Raw genomic sequence first — 20,000 nt, forward strand, 5'->3', positions numbered from 1 at the left:
CTCTCTCTCTCTCTCTCTCTCTCTCTCTGTCTGTCTCTCTCTGTGGCTCTCTCTCTCTTTCTCTCTCTTTCTCTCTCTGGCTCTCTCTCTCGTTCTCTCTCTGTGTGGCTCTCTCTCTTTCTCTCCCTCTTTCTCTCTCTCTCTCTTTCTTTCTCAAGCCTCTCTCTCTCTACCTCTTCTATCTTTATAATACACAGCTACCCATGACCTCAAGTCTCCTAAAACAGTACATATTCATGCCCCCCCCCCCCCCTCCCTCTACCCCTCCCAGCAAAACAAAAAATAAAAAAGTGAGGTGAGTTGAATAGGGGCTGGAGGGAGGGGGGGAAATGGGGTTGGGTAGGGGGTGTGGGGTGTGGGGATGTGGGGGGGGGGGGGGGGGGGGCGGGGGGGGGGGCGAGATTGATTGTCGTTGCAGCTGTGTGGTGAAAGCAATATATACCATAGTATAGTGACCGTTAAGGATGAAGATGGGAGGGGGGGAAGGAGGGGGTGGGGGGATGAGGGGTGGGGGAGGTGGGTGGGGGGAGGTGAAGGCCTCCACTCCCCCCCCCCCCAATCTTCCCCCCCCACCACCACACCACACCCCCCACCACCACCCCTTCCCCAACTAACACACCACCGGCCTCCTCTCCCTCTCCACTCACCCCCTCAAAAAACTGCTTCGTTAACATTCCAGTCCCGATAACTTATTTTCGCTTGGCTGTTAGTGCCCCGGTCAGCCGTTGCTCACAGCCTTAATAACACTGTCCCTGCCACTGCGCCACGCCTTTGATGCTTCCAAATTTACGTCCTCCGACATATCTTTTACTGCTCGCGGCCGTGGCCTGTGCTGTAGTAGTATAGGGCTGGGTAGTAGCTGGAAGGAAGACAGAAGGAAGGAAGGAAGGAAGGAAGGAGAGAGTGAGGAAGAGGGCGAGTAGTGGGCGGTTCTTTCCTTTATCACGCGTGGTTATAAATGTCGTGAGAGGAATTTTATGAAGGTGTTGTTCAGGCGGGGAGGTATGCACAGGCTTTATTTTGTGAGAGGCTCACATACAGAGCAACGCCCTTATGTATGTATCAGTGTATGCTGACGGAAAGATAGAGAGGGAGAGAGAGAGAGAGAGAGAGAGATGGAAAGAGAGAGAAGGGTCTTCAGAGACAGTTTGGAGCGACGGTCTGGAGGCAACGCGTCCACCTAGGAAGCGAGAGAATCTGAGCGCGCTGGTTCGAATCACGGCTCAGCCGCCGATATTTTCTCCCACTCCACTAGTATAGACCTTGAGTGGTGGTCTGGACGCTAGTCATTCGGATGAGACGATAAACCGCGGTCCCGTGTACAGCATGCACTTAGAGCACGTAAAAGAACCCACGGCAACAAAAGGGTTGTTCCTGGTAAAATTCTGTAGAAAAACCCACTTCAATAGAAAAAACAAATAAAACTGCACGCAGGAAAAAAAAAGGGTGGCGCTGTAGTGTAGCGACGCGCTCTCCCTGAGTAGAGCAGCCCGAATTTCACACAGAGAAATATGTTGTGATAAAAAGAGAAATACAAATATAAATACAACAAAGGATTTTTATTCAGCGCAGAGATAAATACTCTCTCTCTCTTCTTCTCTCGACGAATGATCGACTGAATTAACAACAACACAACTGTGTCCTGCAATAGACTGAATACAATGTACAGACAGAAAAACAACAACAAAACTAAAAATGTATCAGTAGCTCAAGGAGGCGTCACTGCGTTCGGACAAATCCATATACGCTACACCACATTTGCCAAGCAGATGCCTGACCAGCAGCATAACCCAACGCGCTCAGTCAGGCCTTGAAAAAAAAAGAAAAAAAAGAAATTTAATAAATTCATAAATTTATGTTGTGATATAAACGAGCAGATAAAACATAGTTTGTGAAAGTGCCTGCCTGCATGTCTGCACGGGAGCAAGTGGTTTGGTGAGGATTCAGTGTTTTACATTTTCCATCAACATTCGTTCATTCATTTATTTCTTGTCCACGACAAGAATGCATCAGTTACGAAACAGAGCAGCATGGAGGAGGATTTTGGTTTGATATCCCGTTCAAGTTACACATACTTGTGAAATGTAGACCTTTTGTTGAAGTGTTGATTTCCACATTTGAATGTTAGCATTTAGAAAATGTTGGAGAGGAGGGCGGGGAGAGGAGAGGTTGTAAACAGGGTAAAAGGCAGTGCCGATTTATAATGCGTTCAGACACCTGCAAAGGCCATTATGCATTCTCCCCCTCCCCCCTTTGTAAATTCCCCAGTGGGAAATAAATGACACGGGAAAAGCAGGAAACATTTGGTGAATTCTGTCACGCTTATGTTCATTCACAAGTTGCTGCTTTTTTTTTTTTTTTTTTTTTTTTTTTGCTTTTTTTTTCTTCAAAATGATGGGTGGAAACCTTCTTTTCCAAACAACCGTGAAATTGATTTTTGCGAAAGAAAAAAAAAACAAAAACAGATAAGGTTATGACGCGCGAACCAGAACCTTATTTCATATCACTGCCACAGTGCTACAGGCATTGAAAAAAAAAAAAAAAAAAAAAAGCATAAAAACACCACCACCACCACCACCACCACCACCACCAACAACAACAACAACAACAACAGAACGCTGCCTTCTTCTGCTTTCCGGGGTCGCAAATTCCACCACGTTCACTTAAATGTACGAGTCGGCTTTTGCGTGTATGACCGTTTTTAGCCTCGACCTGCACGCAGCCGGTTTCCGGGCGGGTGTATGATGGGAAATGTTCTCGCTTCCATAATAATGCACCGAATGCTGACATGGAACACAGAATCCTTCACGTGCCTGTATGCGTGTGCACACGAAGGGGGAAGGGGGGTGATTCTTCTTCTTCTTCTGCGTTCATGGGCTGCAACTCCCACGTTCACTCGTATGCACACGAGTGGGCTTTTACGTGTATGACCGTTTTGACCTCGCCATGTAGGCAGCCATACTCCGTTTTTGGGGGTGTGTATGCTGGGTATGTTCTTGTTTCCATAACCCACGAACGCTGACATGGATTACAGGATCTTTAACGTGCGTATTTGATCTTCTGCTTGCGTATACACACGAAGGGGGTTCAGGCACTAGCAGGTCTGCACATATGTTGACCTGGGAGATCGTAAAAATCTCCACCCTTATCCCCACCAGGCGCCGTCACCGTGATTCGAACCCGTGACCCTCAGATTGACAGTCCAACGCTGACATGACGGTGAATAATGGGAAATGTTCTCGCTTCCATAATCCACCGAATGCTGACATGGAACACAGAATCCTTCACGTGCCTGTATGCGTGTGCACACGAAGGGGGAAGGGGGAAGGGGGGGTGGGGGGTTGAGGGGTGGCAGGGAGAGGCGGGAAGAAGGGGGGTTGTGGACACAGCAGGTCTGCACACCAGGCTTCACGACCGGGACGGATTCGAACCCAGGACCCTCCACTTCAAAGTTCAACGATTTAACCACTGGACTGTAGCGCTCGTTAAAAACAGCAATTTAATAACCGTTAAAGAGAGAGAGAGAGAGAGAGAGAGAGAGAGAGAGAGAGAGAGAGATGCTTCAGACGCTTCAGACATTATTTATTGACATTGGCCTATCTACAGCCCTTATGTCAAGGGGACATAATTCTCAACTGCAGCGTCGTGTATTGAACGAAAAAAAACAAAAACAAAACAAAAACAAACTATGAACAGTAAATAAAACAATTCTTGTCAATAAGCTTTTCTAGAACAAGGTGAATTAATTGTTTATAGATGCATGTGCCCAATACAAGCACACATACAGAGAGAGAGAGAGAGAGAGAGAGAAACTGGGCCAAAAGATGTGACCTGTTTTCGCGCACCAGATGTGGAATCTTTCTGTTGCCACCTTCAGCTGACTGCGAGTAATAGTAACTGCTCTGTGGGTAGAGCTAAAAAAAAAAAAAAAAAAAAAAAAAAAAAAAAAGATAAATAAATGGTGCCACGACTTCCTGTAAACACGGCTAATGTAACTAGCGTCAGTGTGGTGTGGGGGAAGTCAAGTGTGGAAAGGTGGGTAACATTTTTTTTTTCCACCTACCCCTTTGGGGAAGGGGGTGGGTGAGTGGGTGGGTGGGTGGGTAGGCGGGGACGAAAGGGGTGCCATCAAAGAGGACCTGATGACCTACTTTCCAGGAACGGATGGACATGACACTCTCGAGGGTCTGTCATCCACCCTGGGTGTACTGATAACACAGGCTGACAACACACAACGAACTGGGAAAACAGTTCGTTTACTGGATGTATTAACTCACTCAGTACGGCCAGTCCTCTCTTCTCCTCTGCACAGACCCATCGGATGTCCAGTGGGTGTCTGAATGACCCAACCTTTAGCTTCCGTCGTCAGAATTGTGGTATTCTTTGTCAACATTCACCTCTTCAGTATAAGAGCCTTCCGCTTGCAATATTTTGATGGTGGTAACTGGGGTGAAACGCTGTTAACGTCGTCTCTTTCGCCGTTCGTATGGAGAGAGTTAAATTAGGGGATGCAATGCCAGGACGTTCTTCATTCCGTTCTATTCCGCCTTTCCTTCACATTGGTTCAACCGTTTTTCATGCCCACATCACTTTTTTTTTTTTCTCTTGGGAACACCTTTATTTTTTCCCCTGCGCGCAGTTTTATTTGTTTTTCCTATCGAAGTGGATTTTTCTACAGAATTTTGCCAGGAACAACCCTTTTGTTGCCGTGGGTTCTTTTACGTGTGCTAAGTGCATGCTGCACACGGGATCCTCGGTTTATCATCAACACCAGTGCGTCGAATTAATTGTTTTTTTTAAGTGTACGTGTCCCTAAAAAAGAAGAAAAAAAAAAAAATGTGTGTGTGTGTGTGTGTGTGTGTGTAAGTGTTCCCATGGGGGTGAAAATGAACGGTGTACAAATCTACGGACAGCGCCAGAGCAGAGTTCACCTTTTAAAGAGCGGGGCGAAATCATATAATGGCTTTGAAAGGCTGCCGTTTCCTCCAGCACAAAATAGAAATAAAAAGGGAGACGCGCCCTTCGCTCAGCACAGCGAGATGACCTCATCAGCAAAACTCGCTGAACGTTTTCTGCCAGTTAACAAAGGAAGGGGAGGGGTGGGGGAGGGGTAATTCGGCACTTGTGGTTCTCATGGTGGCTCTCCGTTGCACACTGACTCTGCCTGCCTTCATATCCATTATTGCTTTCTTATACACAGAATTCAGTCTTTTCGCTGATTTGTAAATTCCAACTTAAAAAGAAAAAATCCTTTCTGAACTACTATTTTCCTTTAGTTTTGTGAGTCTTTACAACTGAAAAAAAATATGTTTCGTGGTCTTTTTCAACATCACTCTGATTCTTCTTCTTCTTTCGTGGGCTGCAACTCCCACGTTCACTCGTATATACATGTGTGGGCATTTACGTGCATGAGCGTTTTTACCCCGCCATGTACTATGCAGTCGTACTCCGTTTTCGTGGAGGGGTGTGTGTTTGCAGGTTGGATATACTCTTGTTGCCATAACCCACCGAACGCTGATATGGATTACAGACTGTAGAATCTTTAACGCGCGTATTTTGATCTTTTGTTTGCGTATACACACGAAGGGGGTTCAGGCGGTCTACACATAATTTATTATGTTGACCTGGGAGATCGGAAAAATCTCCACCCGTTACCCCACCAGACGCCGCTACCGAGATACGAACCCGGGACCCTCAGATTGAAAGTCGAACGCTTTAACCATTCGGCTATTGCGCCCGTTTAGGACTCTTAATTCAAATCCTCATACAGACATCAACATTGTATTGGTCACGTGATTTGGGTGTCTGTGTGTAAAGTTGGATCAGTTAGAGGCCGGGTTTGAGGACAGCCTTCCTGGGGCGTGGATGAAAGTATAAATAGATAAACAATAGATAAATAAATAAATAAATAAATAGCTGCTTACGTGACGCTGTAAAAAATAAGCACATGGTCAGACAGGTAAAAGGTGACATGTCTGTGTGAGAGTGTGTATGCTCTCCTGTCCGAAACCTGCTTGTCTCGTGTTACCTTTCGTGTGTGAAGTGCACAGGTGTACTGGTTTTCTTCCATAACTTCTTTCCTTTTTTTTGTTGCTTTTTTTTGGGGGGGGTGGGGGGCGGGCGGGGGGGTGGGGGGGGCGCTGGGGGGTTGGGGGATGGGGGGAGGGGTGTGTGTGTGTATGAGGGGGGGGGGGGTACTCACGCAGCTGACTTATTGCATGTGTGTGTGTGTGTGTGTGTGTGTGTGTGTGTGAGTGTGTGTGTGTGAGTGTGTGGTCACGGTTCTTGTTGACGTTATTCTTGTTGTAATACTAAAACTACTTCCACTACTACCACAACTACTACTACTACTACTACTACTACTATGTCAGATTCGGGTGACAGTGCTTTCGTCACTGAAAACACACAGTCACCCTACAAAACCACAGCGGAACAAAGTACAGGACAATAAGAAAGACAATACCACTGGCAGGACGTCAGCATTACCACAAACACACACACACACCGATGGGCGCAACAGCCGACCAGTGAAGACATTGACCTTTCAATCTGAGGGTCCCGAGTTTGAATCACGGTCATGTGGCGCTTCGTGGAGACTGTGCTTATCTCCCAGGTCAGCATGATACATGCAGGCCCGCAAGTGCCTGAACACCCTTAGTGTGTATGTACGCATGAACACGATCAAATACGCAAGTTGAATATCCTGTAATCCATGTCAACGTTCGGTGGGTTATGAAAACATTAACATACAACTCCCCCCCCCACTACCCCCCCCCCCCCCCCCCACCCCCCCGTCCACGAAAATGGAGAAACAACTTCCTACATGGAGTGATGGCCTGGAGGTAACGCGTCCGCCTAGGAAGCGAGAGAATCTGAGTACGCTGGTTCGAATCACGGCTCAGCCACCGATATTTTCTCCCACTCCACTACACCTTGAGTGGTGGTCTGGACGCTAGTCATTCGGATGAGACGATAAACCGAGGTCCCGTGTGCAGCACGCACTTAGCGCACGTAAAAGAACCCACGGCAACAAAAGGGTTGTTCCTGGCAAAAATCAGTAGAAAAATCCACGTCAATAGAAAAAACAAATAAAACTGCACGCAGGAAAAATACCAAAAAAATGGGTGGCGCTGTAGTGTAGCGACGCGCTCTCCCTGAGGAGAGCAGCCCGAATTTCACACAGAGAAATCTGTTGTGATAAAAAGAAATACAAATACAAAATACAACCCACGAACGAAGAAGAAGATTGATTGATTGATTGGATCTTTAATTGGTAAAGAATTAGGCGCAGTAAAGGCCTTTTTTTTTAATTTTTTTTTTTACAATTCTGCCTATTTAACGACACAGAACATAAAAATAAAGAACGACATAAAACATAGAAATAAAGAAATAAAATGAAATAAAATAAAATAATAAGAACGACGAATAAGTATAGTAACTGGAATAGTCTATTCAAAGTAACAAAGCGATGAAAAGAACAATTGGTAGATTATCATGTACGTACGTACGTACGTACTTACACACACACACACACACACACACACACACACACACACACACACACACACACACAGAGAGAGAGAGAGAGAGAGAGAGAGAGAGAGAGAGAGAGTAACTGGAATAGTCTATTCAAAGTAACAAAGCGATGAAAAGAACAATTGGTAGATTATCATGTACGTACGTACGTACGTACTTACACACACACACACACACACACACACACACACACACACACACACACATTATGAAACAAGCAAACAAAGACATACGTACACATGCACGCCCACACACTCAAACACACACAAACACACACACGCACAAGAAGAAGAAGAAGAAGAAGAAAACGACACTCAAGGTCATGCCAACCACCCCATCTCCACCACCTCTGAAACCAGCTCAAAAACAGCCCCCAACCAGGACAGTTCAGGACACACGAACCCAGACTTGAGATATTAAAATCCCAGAGTAGTCAGCTGGTCACGTTGCAAGACACTCCCCCCCCCCCCACCACCCCCCGCCCCCCGCCCTTCCCCCGTCCACCCCTGCCTGTGTACTGATGGCTGTCTCTCATATATAGATGGTATCTTCGTTTTTTTTTTTTTTGTTTTTTTTTTATTCGTTCGTGGGCTGCAACTCCCACGTTCACTCGAGTGGACTTTTACGTGTATGTATGACCGTTTTTACCCCCGCCATGTAGGCAGCCATACTCCGTTTTCGGGGGTATACTGGTGGAATGACTTGTTGTGCGACCCCTCTACCCCAATGCCCCCCCCCCCCACACCCCCCCCACACACACACACCCGCCCCCCTCCCCCACCACTCTACTGTTAGCTGTTGTGTGTGTGTGTGTGTGTGTGTGTGCGCGCGCGCGTTTGTGTGTGTGTGTGTGTGTGCGTGCGGGCGTGAGCGTGTGTGTGTGCGTGTGTGTGTGTGTGTGTGTGTGTGTATGTGTGTGTGTGTGTGTGTGTGTGTGTGTGTGCGCGCGCGCGCGTGCGTGCATAAGTGAGTGTGTGTGTGTGTGTGCGTGCGTGCGTGCGTGTGTGTGTGTGTGCGTGCGTGTGTGTGTGTGCAGTGTGTGCACGTGCGTGAGTGAGGGTGTGTGTGTGTGTTTAGTATGTGTGTGTGTGTGTGTGTGTGTGTGTGTGTGTGTGTGTGTGTGTGCAGTGTGTGTATGGGTGGGAGAGAGAGAGAGAGAGAGAGAGAGAGAGAGAGAGAGTGAGTGAGTGTGTGTGTGTGTGTGTGTGTGTGTGTGTGTGTGTGTGTGTGTGTGTGTGTGTGTGTCTGTGTGTGTGTGTGTTTCTCATTCTCAATATCCTGGCCCTCCCACAGCCAAACGTGTGTTGAATTGAATCAGTACGCAAGGGTCCAAAGCAGCCTGCAGTGACAGACAGCAAAACCAGCGAGAAGAAGAAGAAGAAGCAGGAGAAGAAGAAAAGGAGAAGAAGGAGAAGGAGAAGGTGAAGAAGGAGAAGGAGAAGAAGAAGAAGAAGGAGAAGGAGAAGAAGAAGAAGAAGAAGAAGAAGAAGAAGAAGAAAAAGACAGCGCTGGAGGGAAGCAGACTGACGATGCAATGACCCTCCTCCACCCCCCCCCCCCCCCCGAGTCCCCCCCCCCCCCAACCCCCACCCCCCAAACAAAACCCCTCACATCGACAAGACGTTCAGCTGAGGCATAGCAGTCAGCACACTGTGATTTAGGGACGGCGAAGAATTGAACTCACGGTCTTTTCTGCCGACTGCATATCACTGCAGCCGGCCGCTCAGGTAGCTAATAAACTGTTCAGGAAGTATTGCTGACCTTTACCACCATCAGAATACATAACCGCCACTGGCAAAAAAATGAAAAAAAGAAAGAAAAAAAAATCATGAAAAGCTAACTAAAGTGCACACCTATCAAAGGATCTGAAGTCTTAAAGTGCTCTCTCTCTCTCTCTCTCTCTCTCTAACCCCACTCTGTGTGTGTGTGTGTGTGTGTGTGTGTGTGTGTGTGTGTGTGTGTGTATGTGCGTGTGTCTTGAAGTTCTCATAGGTCAAAAAGAAGTACCAAGATAAGTCCATACATCACGAGAGATAAACCGCCACGCACTCATGTTTTTTTTTTTTTCTTTTCTTCCCGTCTCTAAAGTGCAACGGTCACGTGGGCTGGACACGTGAGGATTTGAGATCGCGATGAATCCACCCCCCTCCCCCCCGCCCCACACACGCTCCCCCCGCCCCCTCCCCCCCACACACACCCCAGACTTCCCCGCTCTCCACCCCCTCTCCACATGACGACTACATAATGATCAAGTAAGTCGCACAGGAGATTTTTTTTTTTTTTTTTTTTTTTAGAAAAAGAAAAGAAAGAAAAAAAGGTACTATGTGTCCTACAATGATTAATAATAATAATAATAATAATAATAATAAGAAGAAGAAGAAGAAGAAGAAGAAGACTATGTGTGCTACAATGATTAATAATACTAATACTATGTGTACTACAATGATTACTACTACTACTACTACTGCTACTACTACTACTACTACTAATAACAACAATAATATATGTACTACAATGATTAATAATGATAAAAAGAAGAAGAAGAAGAAGAAGAAGAAGAAGAAGAAGAAGAAGAAGAAGAACAATAATATATGTACTACAATGATTAATAATGATAAGAAGAAGAAGAAGAAGAACAATAATATATGTACTACAATGATTAATAATGATAAGAAGAAGAAGGAGAAGAAGAAGAAGAACAATAATATATGTACTACAATGATTAATAATGATAAGAAGAAGAAGGAGAAGAAGAAGAAGAACAATAATATATGTACTACAATGATTAATAATGATAAGAAGAAGAAGGAGGAGAAGAAGAAGAAGAAGAAGAAGAAGAAGAACAATAATATATGTACTACAATGATTAATAATGATAAGAAGAAGAAGGAGAAGAAGAAGGAGAAGAAGAAGAAGAACAATAATATATGTACTACAATGATTAATAATGATAAGAAGAAGAAGGATAAGAAGAAGGAGAAGAAGAAGAACAATAATATATGTACTACAATGATTAATAATGATAAGAAGAAGTAGGAGGAGAAGAAGAAGAAGAAGAAGAAGAAGAAGAAGAAGAACAATAATAGATGTACTACAATGATTAATAATGATAAGAAGAAGAAGGAGAAGAAGAAGGAGAAGAAGAAGAACAACAATAATATATGTACTACAATGATTAATAATGATAAGAAGAAGAAGGATAAGAAGAAGGAGAAGAAGAAGAACAATAATATATGTACTACAATGATTAATAATGATAAGAAGAAGAAGGAGGAGAAGAAGGAGAAGAAGAAGAAGAACAATAATATATGTACTACAATGATTAATAATGATAAGAAGAAGAAGGAGAGGAAGAAGGAGAAGAAGAAGAAGAACAATAATATATGTACTACAATGATTAATAATGATAAGAAGAAGAAGAAGGAGAAGAAGAGGGAGAAGAAGAAGAAGAATAATAATATATGTACTACAATGATTAATAATGATAAGAAGAAGAAGGAGGAGAAGAAGGAGAAGAAGAAGAAGAACAATAATATATGTACTACAATGATTAATAATGATAAGAAGAAGAAGGAGGAGAAGAGGGACAACAAGAATAACAACAACAACAATGATGAAAATGATGATGATAATGTACATGTCCGTGTCATCATTTAGGTTGACATTGGTTACATCTATCTATCTATCTACCTGTCTACCAATCTACTAGTTTATCTATCTGTCTATCTATAGATATGTATACCATATATGTAGTATGTATATCGTAGTATGTACATCCTTATAAGCTGAGGCTGGTTTTGCAAGTCAACAGTGTGTGTGTGTGTGTGTGTGTGTGTGTGTGTGCGCGCGCGCGCGCGTGCGCGCTTGTTCTATCTCCGTTTGCTTTCTAACGTTGGTCAGGCGTGTGTTCTGCACGTGGTACTTTGCTAAGATGGAATAGAGTACAGGTAAAAAATTTAAAAAAAAGAAAAGAAAAAAATAGAGAGAGAGATGTTGGATAATGCAGTAGGTCACGGCCTTTGGGGTCCACGTTATGTGTGGCAAGGGAATGGAGGAGTGGAGGAAAGGTTGGGGGGGGGGGTGTGTGGGCGGGTAGACACGAGACAGTTCCCCCCCCCCCCCGCACCCCCCCCCCCTCCCACACACACACACACTCTATATAAACTGCGACGTTCAAAGACTGGCCACCTTGTCTTCATCAGCAAACCACTGTCCCCTTGCTCTGCCCTGCATCCCAGAAGACGTCAGTCAGGTGACTGCCCAGAACAGCAAAGACTTTCTTTTGAAAACAGGTGAGTCCTGCTGTTTGTCCTGTCTACAATGACCCGTATTTGTAACGGGACATTTAACAATATCGTTCCCTTCTTTCGTCTTCTCTACAATAACCTGTATGTGTAACGGGACATTTAACAATATCCCTTCCTTCCTTTGTCCTGTCTGCAATGACCTGTATGTGTAACGGGACATTTGACAATATCCCTTCCTTCCTTTGTCCTGTCTACAATGACCTGTATGTGTAACGGGACATTTAACAACATCCCTTCCTTCCTTTGTCCTGTCTACAATGACCTGTATGTGTAACGGGACATTTAACAACATCCCTTCCTTCCTTTGTCCTGTCTACAATGACCTGTATGTGTAACGGGACATATTATGATATCCCATCCCTGCTTTGTCTTGTCTACAATGACCAGTAGATGTGTGACGGGACATTATACAATATCCCTTCCTTGATTTGTCCTGTCTATACAATGACCAGTAGATGTGTGACGGGACATTAAGCAATATCTCTTCCTTGATTTGTCCTGTCTATACAATGACCAGTAGATGTGTGACGGGACATTATACAATATCCCTTCCTTGATTTGTCCTGTCTATACAATGACCAGTAAATGTGTGACGGGACATTATACAATATCCCTTCCTTGATTTGTCCTGTCTATACAATGACCAGTAGATGTGTGACGGGACATTATACAATATCCCTTCCTTGATTGTGTCCTGTCTATACAATGACCAGTAGATGTGTGACGGGACATTATACAATATCCCTTCCTTGATTTGTCCTGTCTATACAATGACCAGTAGATGTGTGACGGGACATTAAGCAATATCTCTCCCTTGCTTTGTCCTTTCTAAGTGACCAGTTTTTTGAAACGGGAGATTAAACAATAATCTTTTCCTTGCTTTCAACCCATTTGGGGACATAGCGGTCGATGATAGTGGTGGGTGGAGTAAACGGTCATCATCTTGAACACTGCGTTTTCAAGTTCCCACTCTCTCTTCCGGAAAGCAGTAGATGTTGTATTCATTACCAAGCTGTGTTGAAAAACATGCAAAAATGACACTTGATGGAAGACGTGATTATCGAGATGAGGACGGGTGGTCCAGTGGGAGAAAGCGACGACTTCCCAGTTCCAGGATCAAGTCTAAGTTTTCTGAACACTTCCATTGAGGTTCAAAACTTGACGACAGAGCAACAAATGTTCTCTGATTCATGTCATGCTAGTAACTTGTTTTAGAGCATGGCATCTAGATATGTACAAGGCCCAAGAACAAGATAAACGTCTTTTTGTCTTGTGGTCTTAATTGTCCTCAGACTGCATTGTTTCATTTGTTTCTTCCAGGAGGAAGGTGGCAGAATGGTTAAGACGCTCAGCTGCCAATACAGAGAGTCCGTGAGGGTGTGGGTTCGAATCCCGCTCTCGCCCTTTCTCCTAAGTTTGACTGGAAAATCAAACTGAGCGTCTAGTCTTTCGGATGAGACGATAAACCGAGGTCCCGTGTGCAGCACGCACTTGGCGCACTGAAAAAAGAACCCATGGCAACGAGAGTGTTGTCCTCTGGCGAAATTACGTAAAATGAAATCCACTTTCATAGGTACACAAATATGTAAGCATGCACTCAAGGCCTGACTAAGCGCGTTGGGTTATGCTGCTGGTCAGGCATCTGCTCAACAGATGTGGTGTAGCGTGTATGGATTTGTCCGAACGCAGTGACGCCTCCTTGAGAAAGTGAAACTGAAACTGAAACTCTTCCTCTTTTTCTTCTTGTTCAGCTTCTTTTTCACTCTCTTCTTTGACGTATTCCATCCCTGTTAAAAAAAAGAAGAAGCTTTTCGTTCGTTTATTTATTTATAGTCTGTTCATCTAAGATGATGATATTAGACTGAAAATAATTGATATTATTATCATCATTTGGATTATTATCATTTCTATCATAATGATAATTGTTATTATTGATTAGAAATCGACATTTCTGTATATTCGAATGAATGAAAAGGGGGGCGGTTGAGGTGGAGGGGAGGGGCGGGGAGGCAGGGAGGGGGGGGGCAAGGAGGAGGGGACTAAGAAAGGAAGAGAGACAGACAGACAGACAGACAGACAGAGAGAGAGAGAGAGAACAGAATGTGGAAAAGATAGAGTACAAAATCTAAAATGGAGAGGGTGAGTGTCAGTGATTGGAGAAAGAAAAAAACATAATATTGGAAGGGTGTGTGTGAGAGGCGGGACGGGGGAAGCGGGATTAGGACCCCCCCCCCCCCCCCCCAAAAAAAAAAAAAAAAAAAAAAAAAAAATCAATAATCAAATATTGTATGCACTACTTCTGTAATTATTATTTGAAAAGAGGTTCGTGTGGGGACCTACAATAAACAAGAAAAACCAACAAATCCCGTTAAATGTCTTTCTTAATGAATTTCAACACTGAAATATTTCCGACCAAATATATAAATCTCTCCATGGTGATCTATTTCTGACAGTGAAGTTTGTTGTTCAGACGACTGTATACACCGTGTGGCATGCCCAGACTGAAACTCGACAACAACAAGTTAATAAGAAATTAACAGGCGTAAACTGGGGAAAAAAAAGAAGAAAAAAGAAAGAAAGAAAGAGAATAAGAAAAGGAACTGTTGATGGGTATAAGCTGTGTATGTGTGCACTTTGATCATAGAGAACTCGTGGCATAGTACTGAGTGCATCAATCAAAAACATAAAACACACACACACACACACACACACACACACACACACACACACACACACACACACAATACTGTCACCTTATCAATTCGCATTCACAGTAGTTACAACACACACACACACACACACACACACACACACACACACACACACGTGGAAAATTGGGAAAATAATAATAATGATCCCTGACGGTAATACTGACTTTCTGCGCAGAGCAGGTCATCATAGGATAACGCAATAACAGACACCAACCATTGACATGTACTGAATCTAAGATACATGTTGGCTGTGATATTTTTCACTTCAATAAAGAAATGCTTGCACGTTTTTTTTACCTCAGACGCAAAAGTTCTGGTAAATCTGTATGCAGTTTTTGATAATGCTGTTGTTGTTGTTGTTGTTGCTGTTGTTTAACAACTCACTCAGTACGGCCAGTCCTCTCTTCTCCTCTACACAGACCCCTCGGATGTCCAGTGGGTGTCTGAATGACCCAACCTTTAGCTTCCGTCGTCAGAATTGTGGTATTCTTTGTCAACATTCACCTCTTCAGTATAAGAGCCTTCCGCTTGCAATATTTTGATGGTGGTAATTGGGGTGAAACGCTGTTAACGTCTTCTCTTTCGCCGTTCGTATGGAGAGAGTTAAAAAAAAAATCCTCCAAGCCCTAAAAGGATCGTAGGTTAATTAAAATGACCACTTTGAACTGTTGAAGGTAGTGACACCAAGAGAAAAGACAGGATGCACGGCTGTTGCTGTCTGCTGAGCGTTCTGCTGCTGGTACCATCCGTGGCTGGCATCCACACGGTGACGGAACTCAAGGTGGACAAATACCTGGGCCGTTGGTACCAGATGTACACCAGGTGAGGCATGGGGGAGAGGGAGGAGAGGGGGAGGGAGGGAGGGGCGGGTGTTCACTGCTATAGCGTCATCTGCTCAAGAGATAAAAATGCCTGAAGAAACAGATACGATAAATGATGATGAATGATGTCTACATCAACCCTGTCTGCACAAAGGATGCTTTCGTTACATGTACAACAGGATGATTTCACTATCCATACAACGGATGTTTTCATTGTAACTATTCAAAGGATGTTTTCACTATCCATACAACGGGTGTTTTCATTATAACTATTCAAAGGGTGTTTTCACTATCTACACAACGGATGATTTCATTATAACTATTCAAAGGGTTTTTTTCACTATCTACACAACGGATGTTTTCATATATAGTGTCTGATTTTGTTCCAATGTACCTTTTATTTACCTGTGTGCTTGCTGAATCGGTAGCGTAAGCAGCACTGACTTGAAGTTGTGTACCTTGTGAATGGAGAGAGTTACCACTCTTAACTATTCAGAGGATGTTTTCACTATCTATACAACGGATGAAACTATTCAAGGGATGGCTTTACTATCCATACAACGGATGTTTTCATTATAACTATTCAAAGGATGGCTTCACTGTCTATACAACGGATGTTTTCATTATAACTATTCAAAGGATGGTTTCACTGTCTATACAACGGATGTTTTCATTATAACTATTCAAAGGATGGTTTCACTGTCTATACAACGGATGTTTTCATTATAACTATTCAAAGGATGGTTTCACTGTCTATACAACGGATGTTTTCATTATAACTATTCAAAGGATGGCTTCACTGTCTATACAACGGATGTTTTCATTATAACTATTCAAAGGATGGTTTCACTGTCTATACAACGGATGTTTTCATTATAACTATTCAAAGGATGGCTTCACTGTCTATACAACGGATGTTTTCATTATAACTATTCAAAGGATGGTTTCACTGTCTATACAACGGATGTTTTCTTTATAACAATTCAAGGGATGTTTTCACTGTTTTGCAACAACGGATGCTTCCATTATCTGAACTCTTTCTATGCAAAGCAATGAAGTTTTGAATGGTCTGAACCCTTTCTGTACAGCCAGTCAAACTGAGTATCATGAGCGAGGAACTGGATTTCTGGCTGGCCTACATTGCGGAACAACGTGTTGTCTGCTCATGTCGTTGTCACTCGGTCTCTTCAGCACAGTCTTACAGAGGCTGTCCAAAGATTTTGATCGACTGATTGATTTAACAGACTCTTGGCCTCTGTTCCACCGATTTCCATGGAGCAACAGTGGGTTATTTATGTTCATTTATTTATTCATTAGAAGAAGAAAAAAAACATTGGAAAAAAAGCCAAAATTTCCTGGTCTTTATGTGCTTGCCTTGCTGTCGTTTAATGATATGTCTTGAGAATTCATGTGTGTGTGTGTGTGTGTGTGTGTGTGTGTGTGTGTGTGTGTGTGTGTGTGTGTGCGTACATGTGTGCACATGTTCGTGTCTCTGTGTGCACACGCGCGCGTGTCTCGTGCGTTTGTGTGTGTGTGTGTGTGTGCGTGCGTGCGTGCGTGTATATGTGTGTGTGTGTGTGCGTGTATGTTGTGTGCATGTGTGTGTGTGTGCGCCCGCGTGCGTGTATATGTGCGTGTGTCTATGTCTATGTGTGTGCCTGCATGTGGGTGTGGCGTCTGGCAGTGCGGTGATCGCCCGATGGTTCGAGAAGGGAGCCACGTGCGTGACGGCGGACTACGGTACCAACCCCAACGGCACGGTGTCCGTCCTCAACCAGGACCGCAAGGACAAGCCCGACGGGCCCCTGGACGTCAAGGCCGGGTACGCCACCCCGACCAACGAAACAGGCAAGCTGGAGGTCAGCCTGCAAGGGGTGCCCATCGTGGCCCCGTACTGGGTCATCAAGTTAGGGCCCGAAACCTTCGGCGACAAGGGACTGTACCAGTACTCGCTGGTGACGGACAACCTGTCGGCCTCTCTCTTTGTGCTCACCAGGGACGTCAAGGTCTTCAGGGAGCAGTTCCAGGAGGAGGTGCTGGACTTCCTGAAGGAGAACGGCTTCAACCAGGTGTACAACAAGCCTCTGGAGACTGTGCAATCTGACGAGTGTCAGTACGGGCCTACCCCTGCCCCCTCGGCCGTGTCTGAGTATTGACCTGCTGTGGTCAGTTCGGGGCCTCTGCTTTCACTGTCAGTGTACTGACCTGCAGTGTGTGATCTCAGTTGTTCAAGCATGGTCATCGTCGTGAAAACCTTAAATACCGATAGTAAAAACATCCCTCCCTACCACACACACACACACAAAGGGAAAAAAGACAACAACAACAACACAACCAGAAACACCAACAGTACAGAGTATTGGAATCTTGAAATTATGTCTTGTTGTTGTTTCTGTTGTTGTTGTTTTTGTTTCTGTTGTTGTTGTTGTTGTTGTAGATTCCCGGTTTTAAATTTGTGGAAGGTCAAAGCAGATAATAATAATAATAATAATAATGGTATTTATATAGCGCTGAATCTCGTGCAGAGACAAATCAAATCTGCTGTCACACCAGTCATTCACACGCATGCATAACTCTAAAACTGGAGAAACCGAAGACAAGGAAGAGGCAGGGAAGGGAGGCTATTTTGGGAAGAGGTGGGTTTCAAAGCCAGACTTGAAAGAGCTGAGTGTGGAGACTTGACGAAGCGAAAGAAGAAGTTCATTCCAATTGCATGGTTAGGGGATTGCAGATAGGTGTTATCAAAAAGAAAACCCTGCAGCTTTTATTCCCAGTAATCTATGGTCAGCACACACTCTGCAGGGGCCAAGAGTTCTCTTTCCCTGTTGCCAGTGTTGTCTGCTCTGATTGATTTAGAAACAACAACAACAAAAACAACAACAACAACAAAAACAACCAAAAACAAAAATGCTACACTCCAGTTTTAGCGATGGAAAGTAAAATATGCATCTGAAATCACAATTATTGAAATGTAAAATGTATATAATTGTCATTATTTTAAAAGTGTATACAAAACAAAACAAAAAGATAATACGTATCTGAAGATGTGCTTGACATAAAGTATACATTTGAAGACTGAAATGTAAATTTGAAAATAAAACAGTACATATACCACTGAAACGGTCACTTTGGACATTGTGGACTGATTAACTAAATCTCATAATTTGAAAGTTGAAAATTAATGTACAGCTGAAAAATAAATTGTACATATAACATTCTAGTACTATGTATGTATGTATGTGTGTACGTAATATATGTAAAGGAATATATGTATGTATGTATGTATGTGATGACCGATAGTAGAATGGATGATATATTCGATTCGAAATTAGTTTCAAAGTATAAAATTGTAAAAAAAAAAAAGAAGTGATATTCACTATGGAACATGTCAATAAAATGCAGATGATGTTTGGGTTCAGTTCAATGATTATCTTTGCAAAAGAGAATAAAGTTTCAAATACATTCCATACGTTGGTGTGTCTGTGGTGTTTTGAATTGTGTGTGTAGTATGTCCAGGATGTGGTGTTTTGAATTATGTGTGTAGTATGCCCAGGACTGTGAAATCATACATCACAACGCAATATCACCACACACCCCAAAATAGTTCTTTACGTATCATGCTGCTTTTCTTTTTTCTTCTACTTTATTTTTTTTTAAATACATATTTTATACTGCCATTGCATTGCATAGTTTGGTGTGTGTGTGTGTGTGTGTGTGTGTGTGTGTGTGTGTGTGTGAGTGTGTGTGTGTGTGTGTGTCTGTGTGTGTGTGTGTCTGTGTGTGTGTGTGTGTGACCGTACACGTGTGTGTGCGTGTGTGTGTGTGTGTGTGTGTGTGTGTGTGTGTGTGTGTGTGTGTGTGTGTGTGTTCTTACACAATGACTTTCTTCTGAGACAATTGCGCTTTTGAAATGTCAAAGTTGCCAAAGCTCTTCTTCTTCTTCTTCTTCTTCTTCTTCTTCTTCTTCTTCATCTTCTCCCGTTTCTTCTTCTTCTTCTTCTTCTTCTTCTTCTTCTTCTTCTTCTTCTTCTTCTTCTTCTTCTTCTTCTTCCTCTTCTTCTTCTTCTTCTTTCTGTTGTTCATGTTGTTATTACAAAAATGAATGATTCTTGCAGATGTATCCTCACTGTCAGTTGTGTTTATAAGAACAACCTAGAATATTATTATTAATAACGTGGTTGTCGACTAAAAGGATGAATGTCTCGAGGAAAAAAAACCTCACCACCTCATTCGCTCTTCACTTTGATTTTTGGAAATACAGCCAGGTTTTAACTGGTCTCATTTTAAAAGTCTTGGTGTTTTGTTGTTGTTGTTGTTTTGTTTTGTTTTTGTTTTTGTCACCAGACACACCAGCATGTTTAATTTGACGTGTCTGTGTTCGTCTCAAGTGAACGCTTTGATGTGTATGAAATGAGGGTTATCCAGCTTTCTGAAGATCCCTGAGTGAGCATTATATTTCCGACGATGGAAGACAATTCTGTATAACGGGTTTCACATATGTGTGCATGTGTGCGTGTGTGTGTGTGCTCAAGCGAGCGTGCGGGCGGGCGTATGTGTGTGTGTGTGTGTGTGTGTGTGTGTGTGTGTGTGTGTGAGAGAGAGAGAGAGAGAGAGAGAGAGAGAGA

General features: G+C 43.5%; 2 protein-coding genes across 2 annotated transcripts in view; one reads left to right on the forward strand and one right to left on the reverse strand.

Moving 5' to 3' along the window:
* The window catches only part of LOC143286644 (uncharacterized), a 27,823-nt gene extending 10,154 nt beyond the window's left edge, over positions 1-17,669 (forward strand). Inside the window, exons 3-5 of the mRNA XM_076594282.1 lie at positions 11,739-11,828; positions 15,229-15,376; positions 17,060-17,669. Of these exons, the coding sequence (XP_076450397.1) occupies positions 11,739-11,828; positions 15,229-15,376; positions 17,060-17,531 (710 nt within the window). The 3' untranslated portion in view covers positions 17,532-17,669. The remainder of the gene's footprint in view (positions 1-11,738; positions 11,829-15,228; positions 15,377-17,059) is intronic.
* LOC143286726 (twitchin-like) overlaps positions 1-20,000 on the reverse strand; it is a 346,369-nt gene that overhangs the window by 292,728 nt on the left and 33,641 nt on the right.

This window comes from Babylonia areolata, chromosome 10, assembly GCF_041734735.1.
Source record: "Babylonia areolata isolate BAREFJ2019XMU chromosome 10, ASM4173473v1, whole genome shotgun sequence".
NCBI classification, from domain to species: Eukaryota; Metazoa; Mollusca; class Gastropoda; order Neogastropoda; family Buccinidae; genus Babylonia; species Babylonia areolata.